Source organism: Odocoileus virginianus, chromosome 31 (assembly GCF_023699985.2).
Source record: "Odocoileus virginianus isolate 20LAN1187 ecotype Illinois chromosome 31, Ovbor_1.2, whole genome shotgun sequence".
Lineage (NCBI taxonomy): Eukaryota > Metazoa > Chordata > Mammalia > Artiodactyla > Cervidae > Odocoileus > Odocoileus virginianus.
The window spans coordinates 2,287,424-2,305,152 of record NC_069704.1 but is presented as its reverse complement, the minus strand read 5'-3'; the positions used below and the strand labels follow the sequence as shown (position 1 = coordinate 2,305,152).

At 45.2% G+C, this 17,729-nt stretch overlaps 1 protein-coding gene across 1 annotated transcript in view; it reads left to right on the top strand.

Moving 5' to 3' along the window:
• Positions 1–17,729, top strand: part of CNTRL (centriolin) — an 81,392-nt gene that overhangs the window by 48,802 nt on the left and 14,861 nt on the right. Inside the window, 13 exon segments of the mRNA XM_070459180.1 lie at positions 529–708; positions 1,450–1,566; positions 1,856–2,000; positions 2,430–2,575; positions 4,451–4,631; positions 5,762–6,075; positions 7,633–7,838; positions 9,754–9,946; positions 12,822–12,952; positions 13,089–13,229; positions 13,331–13,457; positions 14,207–14,371; positions 15,120–15,279. Coding sequence (XP_070315281.1) covers positions 529–708; positions 1,450–1,566; positions 1,856–2,000; positions 2,430–2,575; positions 4,451–4,631; positions 5,762–6,075; positions 7,633–7,838; positions 9,754–9,946; positions 12,822–12,952; positions 13,089–13,229; positions 13,331–13,457; positions 14,207–14,371; positions 15,120–15,279 — 2,206 coding nt within the window.

Here is a 17,729-nt window from a genome sequence, read left to right as displayed (position 1 = left end):
CCGAGACCCCCGTGTTCTGTCTCCCCCCGGCCGTTCTTCCTCCTGCACCACGCCTCTCCCCCTCTCTTCTCCCTGACTCCCGCTCCTGCCAGCCTCTCCCAGAGGGGGATATCTTGTTCTGTCCCTTGAGAGCAGCGATCACAGGTTTATTACACATTTGCCTCAGTATTCGTTTAATATGTGTGTCTCATAAGCCCCTTGAGGGCAGCAGGCAAGTCTGTTTGGTTTACCACCATGTGCCCCAGTGATCACAAGGGGCTGGTCCATCGCTTGGCAGTGGTGCCAAGAAATGTTTTTCCAACAGATGAATGGATTTATGAGCACAAAGCTTCTAGACTGAGTAGACTGATTTCATTCTGAGTTACTGTACAGTTTGGAGACGTTTTTATTTTTTCACTCTGGAGCACCTGCTGTGTACCTGGTATTGTCCTAGGCATGGGGTATGTGAACAGAGTCCCTGCCCTCATGGGGCTTACATCTTAATTCATTGCTACCAGATGAGTCATCTCTTTTTTTTTGTTATCTCAGAAGAAACTTGAAGATGCCAAATCTCAGGCACAGGTTCTGGGTTTAGATAAAGAACTGAAGAAACTAAAGAAGGCTGTGGCCACCTCTGATAAGATAGCCACGGCTGAGCTCACCATCGCCAAAGACCAGCTCAAGTCCCTTCATGGAACCGTTATGAAAATTAACCAGGAGCGCGCAGAGGTGAGTCCCCACGCGCAGAGCAAGAGTCTACCAAGGCTGCCCCTGTCAGAGCATCTCGCCACTTGTGTTTTTGATCTGTCATTATAGACTTTGGCTCTTTCGTAAAGTTGTCTGTTTCTCTTCAGACCTGATGATTGCACTTCCCCCATCACAGCCCTGCCATGGGTGTGGTGCTCCAGTGAGCCCCCCAAGAACCATCAAATGAAGCATACCATCCTTACCTCAGAGTGTAGGGGTCTGCTGAGGGAGGTAGCTATCAATACACACCTAAGCAGAAGTCTTCAGGCCTTCAGCAGAAGGTATCATCCTTCTGAACCTCAGCCCTTTCATCATGTATAGAGGATCAAATGTCTCTTCACAGGGTTATTATGAGTCCTGACTGAGATAAGTCTGTCACAGCCTTTGTAGGATGCAAATGCTGATGCAGTTAAGACTGCAGGTCATAGGAGGGAAAAGCCTAACCAAGGCAGTCCACAGAGTTCCACCAGTCATGGGAGACTGTAGATCAGGGAAGGAAAAACTAATCATTGCTTTTCTGACGTAGCTCCCTGCCCACTTGGACCCCACAGAGGGTTGGGGGGCTGCCAAGTGATGGGTAAGCAAGGTGGGGCCTGGCACCTCCTGTGTAGGGGGTAGCCAGGCATGCGAGCTGATGAGAGCAGAGACTGAGTCTGGGAGGGAGAGAGAAAAGAGTGCAGCCCGCAGTACAGTGGGGCCTTCCCCACACCTCCGTCCCAGCAGGACCTGCAGGAGACAGAGCGGTTCAGCAGAAAGGCAGCGCAGGCCGCGAGGGATCTGACCCGAGCAGAAGCGGAGATCGAACTACTGCAGACTCTCCTCAGGGAGAAAGAAGAGCAGGTCAGTGCCGGGGCCCTGTGAGACCACCTCCTTCTTGGGTCCTTGTCAGTTCCTAAGCAGTTGAATTACTGTAGGGGCCTCAAAGAATTTTGAGGTACCATCAGTAGTGAATCAGTACTTGATCCTCTGCTGTGTGCCAGGCATTGCATGGTTTAAATGTCCAGAGTAATGGGTTCCTCATTAGTAAAGTAGAAGTAAAAAATCAGAGGATTATAATCACACTGCACAGAGAAGTGCATCCAGAAAAGAATATTCATTGGCAACTTGGTATATGTGATTTTTTTAATAGCTTCGAATTGAGATGGAGAAAGTAGAGGTAGGCACCCGAGGAGCAAGCTCACAGGTGCTGGAAATCGAGAAGCTGAATGAGGCCATGGAAAAACAGAGGAGAGACATCGCGAGGCTGCGGAACTTACTGGACCTCACCGGGGCTGGTAAAGTACTGGGCTCTGGTGTTAAAATCAGATCATTCTGTTGGGTTTTTCCCTTTAGCAGATTTATTTGTTACTGATCAAACCCATGCTTGATTTATAGAGCTATGATAATTAGCTTAATAAATAAAGAACTTTTTCCAATGTATGTAAGTGCAGTATCAACGGACTGGATTACAAAGAGAGAAGAGACTCATTTTTGTATTTTCAAAAGAAAGAATGTTTACAAATCGTTTCTTTTTCTGGCTCGCTTTCTAAGTGAACAGCAGTGGAACATGTCTGCCCTCTTTAAGTATCAGCAAACACTTATTACCCAAGGACAGCTGTGAGGAGCTCAGAGTCATTGGCTCTCATGGAATCACTTTTGTATTTTGAGAGAGAAAGGAAGTAGATGATTTCACACCCAACTCATGGAATGACTTTCCTTTACAGATAACAGAGGAGGCATTGAAAATATTTTGGAAGAAATTGCTGAACTCCGATGTGAAGTTTCTTACCACAATGATTACATCAGCAGCATGGCAGATCCTTTCAAAAGACGAGGCTATTGGTACTTTATGCCACCACCATCATCAAAAGTAGGAAGTCTGTGTTGTTGGGAATATATACTAAATTTTCTTTAAGAAAGTGTAACCAAGGTTCCTTCCGTAAATCTGTGATCAGGTGTCAAGAACAACATATTTTAGGGTAAGCAGTGTGTTGAGGTTCTTAAGTGTTTATACTGAGATGGAAATGGGGCATTCCCAAGGAATGTGGCAGTTGCCCATTCATGCTCAGGTGGTATGTGGTGAGGTCCTAGAATAAGGATCCTGTAAGGGAGATAAAGTGACTTGAGCCCAGAGAGCCTATTGAAACTGTTGAAAATGGCAGTAGAATTATACAGAGGCTGAGACAGAAAAATAGGCACCTGGATTTCATTTCCTTTTAACAGACATTCATTCAGTGCTTACTGAGGTCTAGGTCAAGTGCAGGACTTTGGTGGGAAGCCCTGATGAATGATACAGCCCTGCCCTCAGAGAGTTCATGAGCTGGGGAGGAGCACAGTTATACAATGTAACTAGAAAACAGTGACACACACTTGACAGTGGACTAGACCTCCCCGCCCCCGTTGCAGAGAATCACAGATTTATCTCATGGGAATGTTTAGGAAAGAAGCCTTCACAAGCAGGGGCGTGAAGTGAGCACTAAGCAACCCTCACAGGCTGTGCTCTCGGGGCGAGGGGACAGCCCGAGAGGACGGGAGCGTTGGGTTAGCCGTGGCAGGTGGCCTTGCGGGGCTTGAGGGCGGGATGGGAACAGTGAAAGGCAAAGCAGGTTGGGGCCATCGTTTTTTTTTTTAAGGGACTTCAAAATCCCTTACAGTAAATTATGTAGGCCTTGGAAAACTGCGGTTGTGTATGCTGTGATCAGAGCTCTGGTTTCGGAGGATTAGTCCGGCAGAGCGTGAAGGCTAGACGCGCAGAGTCCTGGTTTTGGAGGAATAGTCCGGCAGAGCGTGAAGGCTACAGACGCGCGGAGCTCTGGTTTCGGAGGAATGGTCCAGCAGGGCGCGAAGGCTAGACGCGCGGAGCCCTGGTTTCGGAGGAATAGTACAGCAGGGCGCGAAGGCTAGACGCGCGGAGCTCTGGTTTTGGAGGAGCAGATCGGCAGAGCATGAAGGCTAGACGCGCGGAGCTCTGGTTTCGGAGGAATGGTCCAGCAGAGCGCGAAGGCTAGACATGCAGTGTGCGAGCTGCTCTGTGTGGGTCTGTTTGAACTCATTGGGGGGAAGGATGGAAGAGGCTAGAGCAGTGGAGCTGGAGGAGAGGAGGATTGAGGGGTGTTCAGTGACACAGTGTGAAGGTTTGCAGCCTGAATGTGGGAAGGAAGGAGAGGCTTTCCTCCAGAGCCAAGAGCAACATCCTGCTGGAATCTTCTGACAGCCACGGTCAGGAGAAGCAGCCCTAACCCGCTGGGCTCCCGGGGCCCTGAGGAGTTCATCAAAACCCCAAGAGCAGAATCTAAGACCCTCCTCCCAGATCTCTAAAGGAAGCCAGGCATCTTGGCACAACCAGGGCCACAGGTGGAAGCAGTGTAGGTTAGAGCAGAGCCCGGGCCGGATGAGGGTTTGGAGCGCCGACCTGCAACTGGGAAGGAGAAGGAGCATAAGCGTAGAGCTGTAAGGCCAGGCCCGGCTCCCAGCACCGCAGGAGACGAAGATCCCGGTGGCCTGGGAAGCACCTGGTTTCCTTGATCTTACTGCTGGGCCACTGGGAGCGAGCGAAAGGAGAGAGCCCGCCAGGAAAGATGAGCACGGGAGCCAGGAGGCTGACGCCCGCAGGGCACGTGGCCCCGGGAGCACGCCGCAGCGAAGGGAAACCAGTTCTGTGCCGGCTTCGTGGCAGACTCTGACCTTGCTCCGTATCAGTCTTTTTATTTTTATGAGATGCTGTGCTTTTCTGTCATGCCTTTAGGTTTCCAGCCACAGTTCCCAGGCCACTAAGGACTCTGGTGTCGGGCTGAAATATGCAGCCTCGACTCCCATTAGAAAACCACAGCAGGATGGGAAGGAAGATGGTGCCCCTCCAGCTGCCTCAGGATACTGGGTTTATTCTCCCATCAGGAGCGGGTTACATAAATCGTTTGCAAATAAAGGTAAGTCAGATCACATCCGGGAAGTTGCATTTCTCTTGCCTGATTAATGACTTTTGGTCCCCTGAATTCCATAAAGCACAGCCCAGTCTCTCAGCTTGCTCGGTCGGCCCCCTGTGACCTGGTCTTGGCCAGTGCCCACCTGGCCCCCTTCCCGCCGCTTTCCCACCTGTCGGCCATGCCCAGCTGCACGCTGTGTCTCTCGCAGCTCCATGTTTGAGCCCCTCTGTTCAGAATGTTCTACTTCTTCTTTTCTCTCTCAAATTGTTCCTGCTTGTCATGACTTCAGCAGGACCCAGGTCCTCAGATGGCACGCTTTTTCTGGAGCCTTGCTCCTCGATGCCTCGCCCAGGCACGCTGCGCCTGCTCGTCATGACTTCAGCAGGACCCAGGCCCTCAGATGGCACTCTTTTTCTGGAGCCTCGCTCCTTGCCTGGGTACGCTGCGCAGCTCACCTGTGCTCCCAGCACGCGGCAGTTTGGGTCCCTGTCTCCTGGCCTTAGTTACCTCCGCTGACGTGAAGTGTCACAGGTCTGTCTGCCAGAGCCCCAGAGAAAGAGTCGGACCTGAGGTAACTCCTGGCTCTTTCACTAAGCAGCTGTGTCATACTAGGCAGATTCCTTAGCTGCTCTCAGAGTGTTAATCTGTAAAAGGGGATATTGCACCCTGAGAACTGGCTCATTCAGGAAGTCGAACGCCCACTGTGAGCTCAGTCCTCTGTCATCAGCGATGAACGTACCCAGTCCTGCTTACCGGAGAGAGGAGTAAGCCGACCACCGCCAGAGGCGGCTGTGTGCCCTGAGAGTGGTGGATCTCGGAGCTGAGGGTCTCACCGCGCTTCTCTGCTGGCCTTCGTGTAACACGAGGGAGGCACCCAAATGTTGCTGAGTGGTGAATGAGTGAAGACGGGGAAAAGCAAACCAACGGATAGGTATCAGAGAAACTCAGGTTCCCCTGGTGAAAAGAATTAGAATCCCTGTTTTGATCCACTTTTCAAAACTGCTTTTGACCTTTTTTAGAAAATTTTATTTTTGCATCTCTGATATCTTGGCCTGAATGCTGCTGTTCTCTGCTAAGTGTGTTTACCTAGTAAGCCACGGGAATAAGACACGCTCCTGTGTTTCCATTTGAAGATGCAGACAGTGGAGGAGAGAGCCACGAGGAGAGCGAGCCAGATGACCACGACGACCACCCGTTCGTGCCTCCTCCTGGATACATGATGTACACCGTGTTCCCCGACGGCTCTCCTGTTCCACAGGGCATGGCCGTCTACGCACCGCCACCTCCCTTACCCAACAACAGCCAACCTCTCACCCCTGGCACTGTTGTGTATGGCCCGCCTCCTGCTGGTGCCCCCATTGTATATGGGCCTCCACCCCCCAACTTCTCCGTCCCCCTCATCCCAATGGGCGTGCTGCACTGCAATGTCCCGGAGCACCACAACTTAGTAAGTGGGAAGACGTAAGAGCCGTGTCCACACTGCTTCCCTGGGAGGCTGCCTTAGAGTTGGCCAACCTGTGCATGGCTTATATCCCAGAAGTGTGCTTTTAAGGCTGGTGTTTAGAACTGAGCAAACATTCTCTTAGTAAAATACTCTTCTGGTCAGAAGTTAGGGTACCAGATCACTCTGTGAACCTGGTTTAACCATTTTATAACAAAAATGCTTTCAGCCCAGAAATTAGCCATTTCTAAAGAAAGCTTGTTATGTATATTTTTGTTGATAAGTACTGTATGACTGTGTATGTATAGGCATGTGCTTGATCAGTCGCTTCAGTTGTGTCCGACTCTGCAACCGGGCACATGGGGCGTGCCTGCCTGTACCTGTGCACACGCGTGTAGATGTGTGTTCACATGCAAACATGTGTGAGAGCAGCATACAGTAAGGCTTTGTGGGGACCATCCCTTGGTGATGAGGTCAATGATTATTTGTTCTTTCTTTTCATAGTTCTCTTCTTACTGTGCCCATAATTTTGTGTTCTGTTTTTCATACTTAATGTTACAAGCATTTTTCCCATGGTTTTCATAGACATTTTTAACCAGTATTTTGATGACTGCATAACATTTCTTTATTTGTAGGCAGTGTAGTTCATTTAACTTTGTATAAATTTTACTGTATTTCATATTTTTCCTCTAGGCTAAATTCAAGAAATGATTCCTTCCTAGTCTCTAGCTTACTTTTCAAGCTTTTGGCACTAAAGAAATAAAATGCATTACAAGTACCTCCTTCAAACTCAGGACACCTGGGTCCTGACGTTTTCCTGAGCTCTTGATTTTTTCCTTTTCCTCTCAACAAACTGAGAGGAAGATAAAGGATTCTAGCCCCTGGGTGTGAAGTCAGCAGCCCAATTTTAATCAGTCAACCTAGCTTCAGAGGAACTGTGGGTATTTACATGGTTAAAAACGGCGGTACTCTTGTTAACCGGCAGTGCTTTGGTGTCCACTGTTTTGTAGCAGTTCTGTCAGCTCAGCATTTCTCAATCTCTCAAACTCGCTCTTTTACCCGACACCAGTGCCCAGCTATTTCTGTGGTTCCCCAGGCGTGCCTTTATATCTCCTGTGTTTGTGCATTGCTTCTTCAGCTTAGATATTTCCTGTTCCATTTATTCTTCAAAACCCAGCAGAGCACCGCTTCCTCTAAGTAGCCTTCTTAGCCCACTCCCCTCCCATGTGCCTGGAGGAGGGAGAGATGTGTATGTCTGTGACTCTGCAAGATGCTGAACTCTGGGACCAGACAGTACCCACAGGAGGTGCCTGGTGACTGTTTATCAAGCAACCATAGCTGGACTGACGGAAGAGTCGGAGGATCTATTAGTCCATCCATTTCATCTGTGACGTGTGAAGAAATTGCCTTGACTTAATTTTTCTTTTCAAACTGAAGTCTTAGGAAGCTACCAGTATTTTCAGGGCATAGATACCACTTTAACCACAATTCATCTCAGTTTGGGGCAGGAAAAAGGGGAAAGGTCATGTGATATTTCAGTATTGCATTCTTTTCTTTATTCAGGAGAATGAGGTTTCTAGATTGGAAGACATAATACAGCATTTAAAATCAAAGAAGGAGGAACAGAGGATGAGAGTATCCAAGCGGCAGTCTGAGAAAGAAATAGAAGAACTGCATCATAATATTGATGAACTTTTGCAAGAGAAGAAAGACTTAGAGCACGAAGTAGAAGAATTACATAGAACCATCCAGAAACATCAACAGCGAAAGTAATTATTAGCCATTTTATTTTTATAATTCAGATGAGTTAGTTCATTAAGGTAACCGAAATTAGTGTTGTCCAATAGCACTTTGTATGGTCTTGGGAATGTTCTAGACCTGTCCCATCCAGGACAGTAGCCTTAGCTATGTGTGGAGCACTTGAAATGTGGCTAATGAAACTGGGGAACAGAATTTAATTTAATTTAATAGCCACATGGTGATTTCTAAGTTCTCGTGGCCAATAATCCAAATCGGCTTCTCTTATGGTCCCTCTTGGAGAATGGTCATCAGTCCCCATTATCCTAGCTGAAAGCAGGTGTCCACAACACTCCCCTTTCCCTCCACTCCCCTAGGCGTCCAGCTGCTCTCCAAGTCCCACTGACACTGTACACAAAGAGCTCTCAAACTGGTCCCCTTCTTCCGTCTTTGCTGCCCTGGCCTTTAGGTTTCCCAGGTCGTCTCCCTCGCTCTGTCCTACCCGTGACCTGGCTGCAGACCTGACCGTGCGTGCTCCCCTGTGGCTCTCTTTCCCACCAGCGGACGTACTGCTCTCCAGGTTCTGAACCCTGCCTTTTTCTCTCATCTTTCTCTGCCCACGCAGGGTTTGTTCTGGCCCTGCGTACTTTGCTGCAGTTTCCCTGAACACCACCTTTTCTCCTGCCTCCCCACCTTTGCGTGCACTGTCCTTTGCCTGCAATGGCTTCCCAGCCTGCCCCACACAACTCCAATGTGTCTTTCCAGGTGAAGGTCAGGGATCCTCTCTGATACAAGAGGTTTCTCATCTCAGGCTCCCACAATTAAGAGTTGGCGAGATTGGGCCTAGTGCTGTTCATACTGTGTTGTAAGATACCCCCGCGGGCAGGCGCAGGGCCTCCTCTCTGTGCCCCAGTGTCCGGCGCAGGGCTCGTCAGCTAGTGGCGTGTCTGCGGCATGGGTCAGTTGCGCAGAAGCCCGTCTTCTGCACTAGACCACGGGTTAACGGCAGGTCCTCGGTTTTTGTCCATTTAGCCAGACTGGCCCTCGTGCTGGGGTTGCGGGAAGACCTATGGAGGATGTTGAGGTGGGTAAGATACGGTCCCTGCCTTCTAGGAGCAAATGCAAGAGTGACTAACAGACCTGGCAGGAAAAAGCACAGGCCACTGGGAGAAGGTTTGGACTAGATGTTTGAAGGCTTACAGGATGGTTATTTCGTTTCTGTAGGTGTGTATGAGAGGCTGAAGTTTTTGAGGGGGATGTAGGCCAGTGGGACAGCCACTTCTTTTCCTAGTTATAAAAATAAATGATCATTTGGGGGAATTTGGATAACACAAAAATGGTCAAAGAAGAAAGTGAAAATTGTCTGTATTCATTTAAAGACAAACTGTTAATATATTAAGTTTATTTTCATATTTTTCTGTATGGATAGTCCCGTTTTGAAGCAATTTTGACTTTAGCCCTGCGCTACTAAATCCTGTGTTATGCTTTTTGATTTTTCAGATATCGTCACCATAATTTTACTCTAGCAGAAATGTAGAATAATTTTGAGGGAAATGGATGGTTGTCTTGGGAGTGGCTTGCTTTATTTTTATACCACAGAAGAATTGAAGTATCAGTATTGTCTTGACTAAGTGCTGGTTAAAAAAAAAAATCTTTATATTTAAAAGGACAAAACAGCAGCATCATACATTATACATACTATTCACTTATTGTCAACAATATGCCACATTGAGTAAAAATACAGTAAACATAATCTTGAACTTAGGTATACATAGACCTTGAACCAAGGTAAACACAGATCTTGAGCTTAATCAGATATAGCTGTCTGTCCCATCCCTTCTCATATAAAATTAGAAAATCACCATGCATCTTTTTATCACTAGGCTGTAAGTATTGATATGGTCACATTTAAAATCTCTCTCTCTGTGTGTATGTGAATTTTTTTAGAGACTTCATTGATGGAAATGTTGAGAGTCTTATGAATGAGCTAGAAATAGAAAAGTCACTCAAGCACCATGAAGATATTGTAGATGAAATTGAGTGCGTGGAAAAGACGCTCCTGAGACGTCGAGCAGAGCTCAGGGAGGCTGACCGACTGCTGGCGGAAGCCGAGAGTGAACTCTCATGCACAGCAGAGAAGGTGTGTGCTGCTGTGCTGGACGGAGCTGGCTCACTGTCATCAGCAGGACTGTCATCCTTCCCTTAGAGAGGGAACGCATAAGAGCGCAGTAGTCAGAGTCAGGCTGCACTCTGCTGGCTGAGGAGCTGCACGGGTTTGGGCAGGTCACTTAAGTCTCTGAGCTCCTCTTTCCTCAACTGTAAATTCAGGCTAAGAAACCCTAAGCTGGGGAACTTCCCTGGTGGTCCGTTGGTTAAGAATCCGCCTTCCGGGGCAGGGGCACAGGTTTGATACCTGATCAGGGAGCTAAGATCCCACATGCTGCGTGGCAGCTAAGCCCGCTTGCTGCACCTGCTGGACCTCAGTGAAGGCCCAGCACAGCAAAAAGCAAACAGCCTAGGCTGTTCAGTGCGAAAGAAATGAAGTAGTATATTTAAAGCTCCTGAAAGTCATTTAGTTCCTAAAACACCCCACCTCCTTACCCTCTGTGTGTTTTAAAAATGACTTGGGCTGTAATTTTATTAAATGGGTTAATCTTATATTCTTATAAAATAACATTGGACCTCACAGTCAGACTCTTAGCTTATTCTCCAAGTTGATAGTTGATATAAAATCAAGTATTTTTTGGCCTGAGGTAATATTGAGACTTAAACACAGAGTAATTTGGGGAGGAAAAGGGACTGCTTTTTATTGAGGCACTGTATGCCACAGGTTCGCTGTTTTATAAATACCTCTCCGTTTAACTTTCCTGGCAACCCTGTTAGATGGTCATTAGCCCAGTTCACAGATGTAACTCACACAGGCTGGTGTAGCCTGTGGTCACACAGCTAAACTCCTGCCTCACCAAAAGAGCTTTCTAGCTAGATGGGAATTCCAGGGTTTAAAAAAAAGTCCCTTATCCATATGGGGCACTTCAGCAACTATTATTTTTATATTGTTGTTTAAACATGGACTAATTTGAATGAATAGAAATGTTACCCAGGAGCTGAAATGAAGGATTTACGAAAGAAATTCTGAGTGGTGGCTTTATAAGAATGGAAAATGTCCTCATCTTCTTTTCAGATGGTCAATTGCCTCTTCTGTCATATGGTAGATCACTGTGAGAGCAAATAGGTGTGAGCAGGACCAGAGAAAAATCTATTGGTGGTGTATAAAAGAAGATTACTGAGATCAGTAGTTGTGAGAGAGAGGAAGTGAACTAGGTTCAGGCTAATAAGCTTCTCCTCCATCCTCCCAAAATGACTCATGGAGGCAGCTTGCTCAGGAGCAAGAGGAAAGGAGAAAGTGCTGCATTTTGTAAGGAATGTGCCAGACTTGTTAAACCTGACATACACGGAGATAAAACACTGCTTAGAGACATGCTGGCTTTCCATAGTGGGTGATGAGTTTTGTCCAGTGGTTTGCTGATGAATCTGGTCGAAACTGGCTGTCCAAGGTGGAAAGAAGTGTGGTGAAATATTTAGCACTTCAGGAGCCAGCCAAACCCTCTTGCATCCACACAGAGTACCTGCTAGATGAGCTTCACATACAGACACCTCTGACTTGAGTGCAGCTGCAGTACAGTGTTTTCGCTGAAGAGTGAGTCACTGCTCAACCAAGTTCTAATGATACTCTATTTTTGGATCTCTCATGACATTGTTTTTTTTAAGCCTCTTATTTTAGACAGAAAAAGAAACCAAGCTGATAGAAAAAAATAAAAATGCTGTTTTTGCTAAATCTTGTATAGGCAGGTTTTGAAATACTTCAGAAGTATTAAATATTTGATTCCCAGTCATAATTAAATTTGGAGAAGGAAATGGCAACCCACTCCAGTGTTCTTGCCTAGAAAATCCTATGGAGGGAGGAGCCTGGTAGGCTACAGTCCATGGGGTCGCAAAGAGTCGGACACGACTGAGCGACTTCACTCACTCACTCACTCATAATTAAATTATCCTTAGAGTAATGGAATTTTACTTAAGATAATATCGAGAGTAAAGGCAGAGTCTCTAGGGACTCCCGTGGTGGTCCGGTGGTTAAGAGTCCGCCTGCCAGTGTGTGAGATGCAGGTACAGCCCCTGGTCCAGGAGAACTCCACGTGGTGCAGAGCGACGAAGCCCGCGCGCCACGCTGCTGGGCCCGAGCTCTGGCGCCTGTGCTCCACAACGAGAGAAGCCCCTGAGATGAGGCGCCCGCAGCTGCGACTGGAGAGGAGCCCCCACTCAGCAGGGCTAGAGAACGCATGCAGCAGTGACGGGCCGCTCGGCCAGAAATGAATACATTTATCAAAAGGAAAATGTCGAGGGGATTTTGGTAAAATAACTTCTTTGCCACTTAATTGGGTAGCTATTTGTTCACTTTTTCCTTGTCTTTTTAAATTTTTGGGGGGAAGGTGGTGGTGGTTTTGGTTTAGATAATTTTTAAGTGAAAAAAATAACAATACTACAGATTATTTTTAAATAGAAGATCATCTACCATCTCACCACTCTCAAATTACTATCTTTAATTTTGCAAAGCCTTTCTCTTTGTTGACAAGATATAGTTTTATATAGTTGCTCTTACAGTGCTATACCACTTTAAATTTATTTTTTTTTTAGTCAGCATTTTATCATTAACATTCTTCCATGTTACTACCTTGTCATCTTATTTTAAAGACTACACAATATTCCATTGTGTTGATGCATTATCACTTACCAATTCGATTATTTGTCAAGTCTTATATTATCTCAGTATACAATGAGCAGTTTTATATAGCAGTTCCTCTGAATTCTTTTTTTGAGAATTGGCAGGTCAAAGTGAATGAACATTTTTATCAGTCTTTCTGTATTGTAGTTTCCCAAGAGTTGTGCCAATTTATAATACCAATAGTTGTGAGAGAATATTGCAGCTGAATTGCTTTTAATGACAGTTTCTTTTCTAGACAAAAGATGCTGTTGAAAAGTTCACTGATGCCAAGAGGAATTTGCTGCAAACTGAGAAAGATGCTGAGGAGTTAGAAAGGAGAGCTCAGGAGACAGCTGTTAACCTTGTCAAAGCTGGCCAGCAGCTCAGGTAGGCAGTCTCCCTGGGCCGCTGATATACCCGGTGAGATGAATGGGAAGTTTGATTCTAGAGGATGGTAATTGCTTTAGGATAAATAACACGTCAAGTCTGAGGAGTCTGGGGGAAATAAAGCGATGTGTCTCAGATTGTTGCAGGCTGACACCAAGGGTTTGGAGCAGCGCAAAATCGAGCAAGAAGAAATCTTGAAAGAGATAAGCAAAGTTGTTGCAGCCAAAGACTCAGACTTCCAGTGTTTAAACAAGAAGAAAGAAAGACTAACAGAAGAGTAAGTATGGCCTCTGCCCGGCTTCGTAGGGCTTGCGCTGGGTGAGGCTCCTGGGGCTCGGTCTCCCTGCCGATTTGCTCTAGTCCTGCTGGCGTTTGTAGGCTTCAGAAGCTGCAGAAAGACATCGAGACAGCAGAACGCACTGAGGATCATCACCTGCAGGTCCTGGAAGAGTCGGAGGCCCTCCTGCAGGCCAAGAGAGCGGAGCTGGACGAGCTGAAGGGCCAGGTAGGTCAGCGGCCACGTTGGAAACCAGCTCGTGCTGCCGGGAAGCCTCCGTTCGTGTTACACTTGTAACAGTGCTCCGTGTTTGATCGTGGAGAAGCCTGGAAAATGCGTAGTGAAAAGTGCGAATGAAGCTATACATCCTGGCGGATAAGATCAGAGCCCAACCCAGATTTGAATCTCAGTTCAATATGATATCTTATTGAATGAGTGAGTCTCAAAACATGATCTGTTCTGAGATCATTTATGTTAAATGTGTGTACAAATATTTGTGTTTGAATTTTTAGTCTCTGCCAAAGTACAAACATGGTCATCTGATGAGGGTAGTGGATGTTTTCTGCTTTCTTCCTTCCACATATCTGCGTTCTCTGCTTTTCTGTAACTGAATATGTACTGCCCCTAAAATTGTAAGTTTTAAATTTACACAACGAGTAAATTTCTTAAATCTCTGCCTAACTTTCGTTGCCAGGGTGGTGTCAATTGGAATGAAGTACAGATAGGGAAGTTCTTTGAAAACCATAACCTGAGGGATGATCATTGTTCTCATATTCTTGTTTTTGCTGTGATTTGAGTGAGCTCAGGGCCTTTATTAGGCATTTTATGCCTGCACTCCCCAGCCCGGCCTTCCTGACTCTTGCAGCTAAGATAACTAAAATTAGACTACCACCTCCACATAGCATTTGGCTGGACTAAATATTCTCCATCTCAGCACTTCTGTCAAGCTGTGCGTTCTTTCCTTTTCTTCAATGCAGGTAACAGGTCAGCAGCAGGAGATGGCTGTCTTGGACAGACAGTTGGGGCATAAGAAGGAGGAGCTGCATCTACTCCAGGGAAGCATGGTCCAGGCAAGAGCTGACCTCCAGGAAGCGCTGAGATTGGGAGAAAGTGAAGTGACTGAGAAGTGCAGTCACATCAGGGTGTGTTTCTCAGTAGTTTTCAAGAGTCCTGTAGTTCTGTAGATTTATTTCAAGATATTTTCATTGGTTCCCCCCAAAATGCACATATGAACTCCTGAATCTCGCCGCCCCATCCCGCCAGCTTGGTGGTCTCTCGGCACCCCGGGACTGTTGGGTGCAGCGGGCCCTCCATGCCGTTTTCTGGACGTGCCGAGGCTTTCTGCCTCTCTGTTTCTCATGCCATTTCTTCAGGAATTTCCTTTCTGGGAGTGCCCAGATCTGACCTGGTTTTCTTAGCTCAGCTTCACGCCACTAAGGGACTTCCCCAACTTTTCCTGGAAGCAGTTGATCTCGCTTCTGAGTCTGGTAACACTCTGTACACTCTCAGGGTCTGTAGAACCGTAGCCTTTCTTGGTGATGTTTCTGCTCCCGGCTTTACTTCCCCAAAAGGTGCTAACAGCCCCTTGAGGACAGGAGATGGATCTGAATGAATCAGCCTTTCTTCTGTGTAACACACAGCCTTGCCCATGGAAAATAATTGCATATACATTTTAAATGTAGCATTATGTTACTTTTTTACTTCTGTGATACTGAAATATGTAAGTGTAAATGCAGTGCTATTCTTAATGTAAAACACAAAGATGCGCTTGTTTTCAAATGAGAATTTATATGTGAGACAGTTAATAACAGAACTGATTTTAAAATATTTTCTATTCATAACTTGGTAGAGGTGGGTTGACTTTTTTCTTTTCTTTTTTTCTTTGCATAGGAACTAAAAGGTCTTTTGGAAGAACTGAGTTTTCAGAAAGGAGAACTGAATGTCCAGATTAGTGAGAAAAAAAATCAACTTTCACTTCTAAAGCAAGAAATTGAAAAAGAGGAAGAAAATCTTCAGGTAGTTTTAGGGCAGATGTCTAAACATAAAACTGGTAAGTTTAAAGTTTAACCTTATAAATGGAATATTTAAATTGACTGAAAGCAAAATAATCATTTTCATTGCTAACAGGGTGTGATGAAAGAAGACCACTTACAGACTGTTGATTGAATTATAAAATGAAACAACTTCCCAGTGTCTTAAACTCTTAAAATACTCACCTGTTAAACTTACTAGGTAGCCATTTCTAGTTATCTAGAGAAGGCAAGCATTTATGCACATCACAGCAATATTTATTTCTCTTTTTCAATTTTACTAAGAAATAAGTCTTAATTTCCTTGTTTTACAAATTAAGCTGAGTACTTACAGTAGAATTTATAATGACAAAATTTGGAAACAAATGACCAATTTAAAAACCATATTTTAATATTTAATGACATGCAAAAATGCTGATGAAAGAAAAGTGAAAAAATAGATAAAAACTAAACATTGAAAGTAGTCCTAATTTGTTTTAAAATATATGTGTGTGGGGACTTCCCTGGCAGTCCAGTGATTAAGACCTCACCTTCCAATGCAGAGGGTGCAGGTTTAATCCTTGTCAGGGAGCTAAGATCCTACATGCTTCACAGCTAAAAAACCAAAACATAAATTAGAAGTAATGTTGCAGCGAATTCAATAAAGACTTTAAAAATGGTCCACATTTTTGGATAGTCCACGTCCAAAAAACTTTTTAAAAAAAGTCAGTTAAAGTGTTAAGTGAAGTGAAAGTCACTCGGTTGTGTCTGACTCTTTGGGACCCCATAGACTGTAGCCCGCCAGGTTCCCGTGGATGGAATTCTCCAAGCAAGAATACTAGAGTGGGTTGCCATTCGCTTTTCCAAGGAATCTTCCTGACCCAGGGATCGAACCTGGGTCTCCCACGGTGCAGGCCGATTTTTTACTGTCTGAGCCACCAAAGTAGTAAACAAATAACACGCGTGTGTGGTTGTGTGAACACACCCGCACACAGACTTCCGGAAGGAGATTATCTGAGTGCTGTTGCAGCACTGATCATTTTTGGATGGTAGGATAATGATGTGCTTTCATTTTTTTCTTTTATACTTTTTTCAAATTTTCTATAATGAACAAATATTCTTATAATCAGAAAAGTAGTTAATATTTAGAAATCTATATTTCAAAGCACAAAAAAAATGATATATAAATTTCAGCTGATAGATTTTGAAGTTTTTGATGTATTTTGAACATTTCATGCAAAGATAGGCTCAATAAAGGACAGAAATGGTATGGACCTAACAGAAGCAAAAGATATTAAGAAGAGGTGGCAAGAATACACAGAAGAACTGTACAAAAAAGGTCTTCACGACCCAGATAATCACGATGGTGTGATCACTCACCTAGAGCCAGACATCCTGGACTGTGAAGTCAAATGGAAGCATCATTGTGAACAAAGCTAGTTGGAGGTGATGGAATTCTAGTTGAACTATTTCAAATCCTGAAAGATGATGCTGTGAAAGTGCTGCACTCAATATGCCAGCAAATTTGGAAAACTCAGCAGTGGCCACAGGACTGGAAAAGGTCAGTTTTCATTTCAGTCCTGAAGAAAGGCAATTCCAAAGAATGCTCAAACTACCGCACAATTGCACTCATTTCACACACTGACAAAGTAATGCTTAAAATTCTCCAAGCCAGGCTTCAGCAATACGTGAACCATGAACTTCCAGATGTTCAAGCTGGTTTTAGAAAAGGCAGAGGAACCAGAGATCAAATTGCCAACATCCTCTGGATCATCGAAAAAGCAAGAGAGTTCCAGAAAAACATTTATTTCTGCTTTATTAACTGTGCCAAAGCCTTTGACTGTGTGGATCAAAATAAACTGTGGAAAATTCTGAAAGAGATGGGAATACCAGACTACCTGACCTGCCTCTTGAGAAACTTGTATGCAGGTCAGGAAGCAACAGTTAGAACTGGACATGGAGCAACAGACTGGTTCCAAATAGGAAAAGGAGTGCGTCAAGGCTGTATACTGTCACCCTACATATTTAACTTCTATGCAGAGTACATCATGCAAAATGCTGGGTTAGATGAAGCACAAGCTAGAATCAAGATTTCTGGGAGGGATATCAATAACCTCATATGTGCAGATGACACCACCCTTACGGCAGAAAGTGAAGAAGAACTAAAGAGCCTATTGATGAACGTGAAAGAGGAGAGTGAAAAAGTTGGCTTAAAGCTCAACATTCAGAAAACTGAGATCATGGCATCCAATCCCATCACTTTATGGCAAATAGATAGGGAAACAGTGGAAACAGTAGCTGACTTTATTTTTCTGGACTCAAAATCAATGCAGATGGTGATTGTAGCCATGAAATTAAAAAAACTCTTACTCGTTGAAAGGAAAGTTATGACCAACCTAGACAGCATATTGAAAAGCAGAGACCTTACTTTGTCAACAAAGGTCCGTCTAGTCAAGGCTATGGTTTTTCCAGTGGTCATGTATGGATGTGA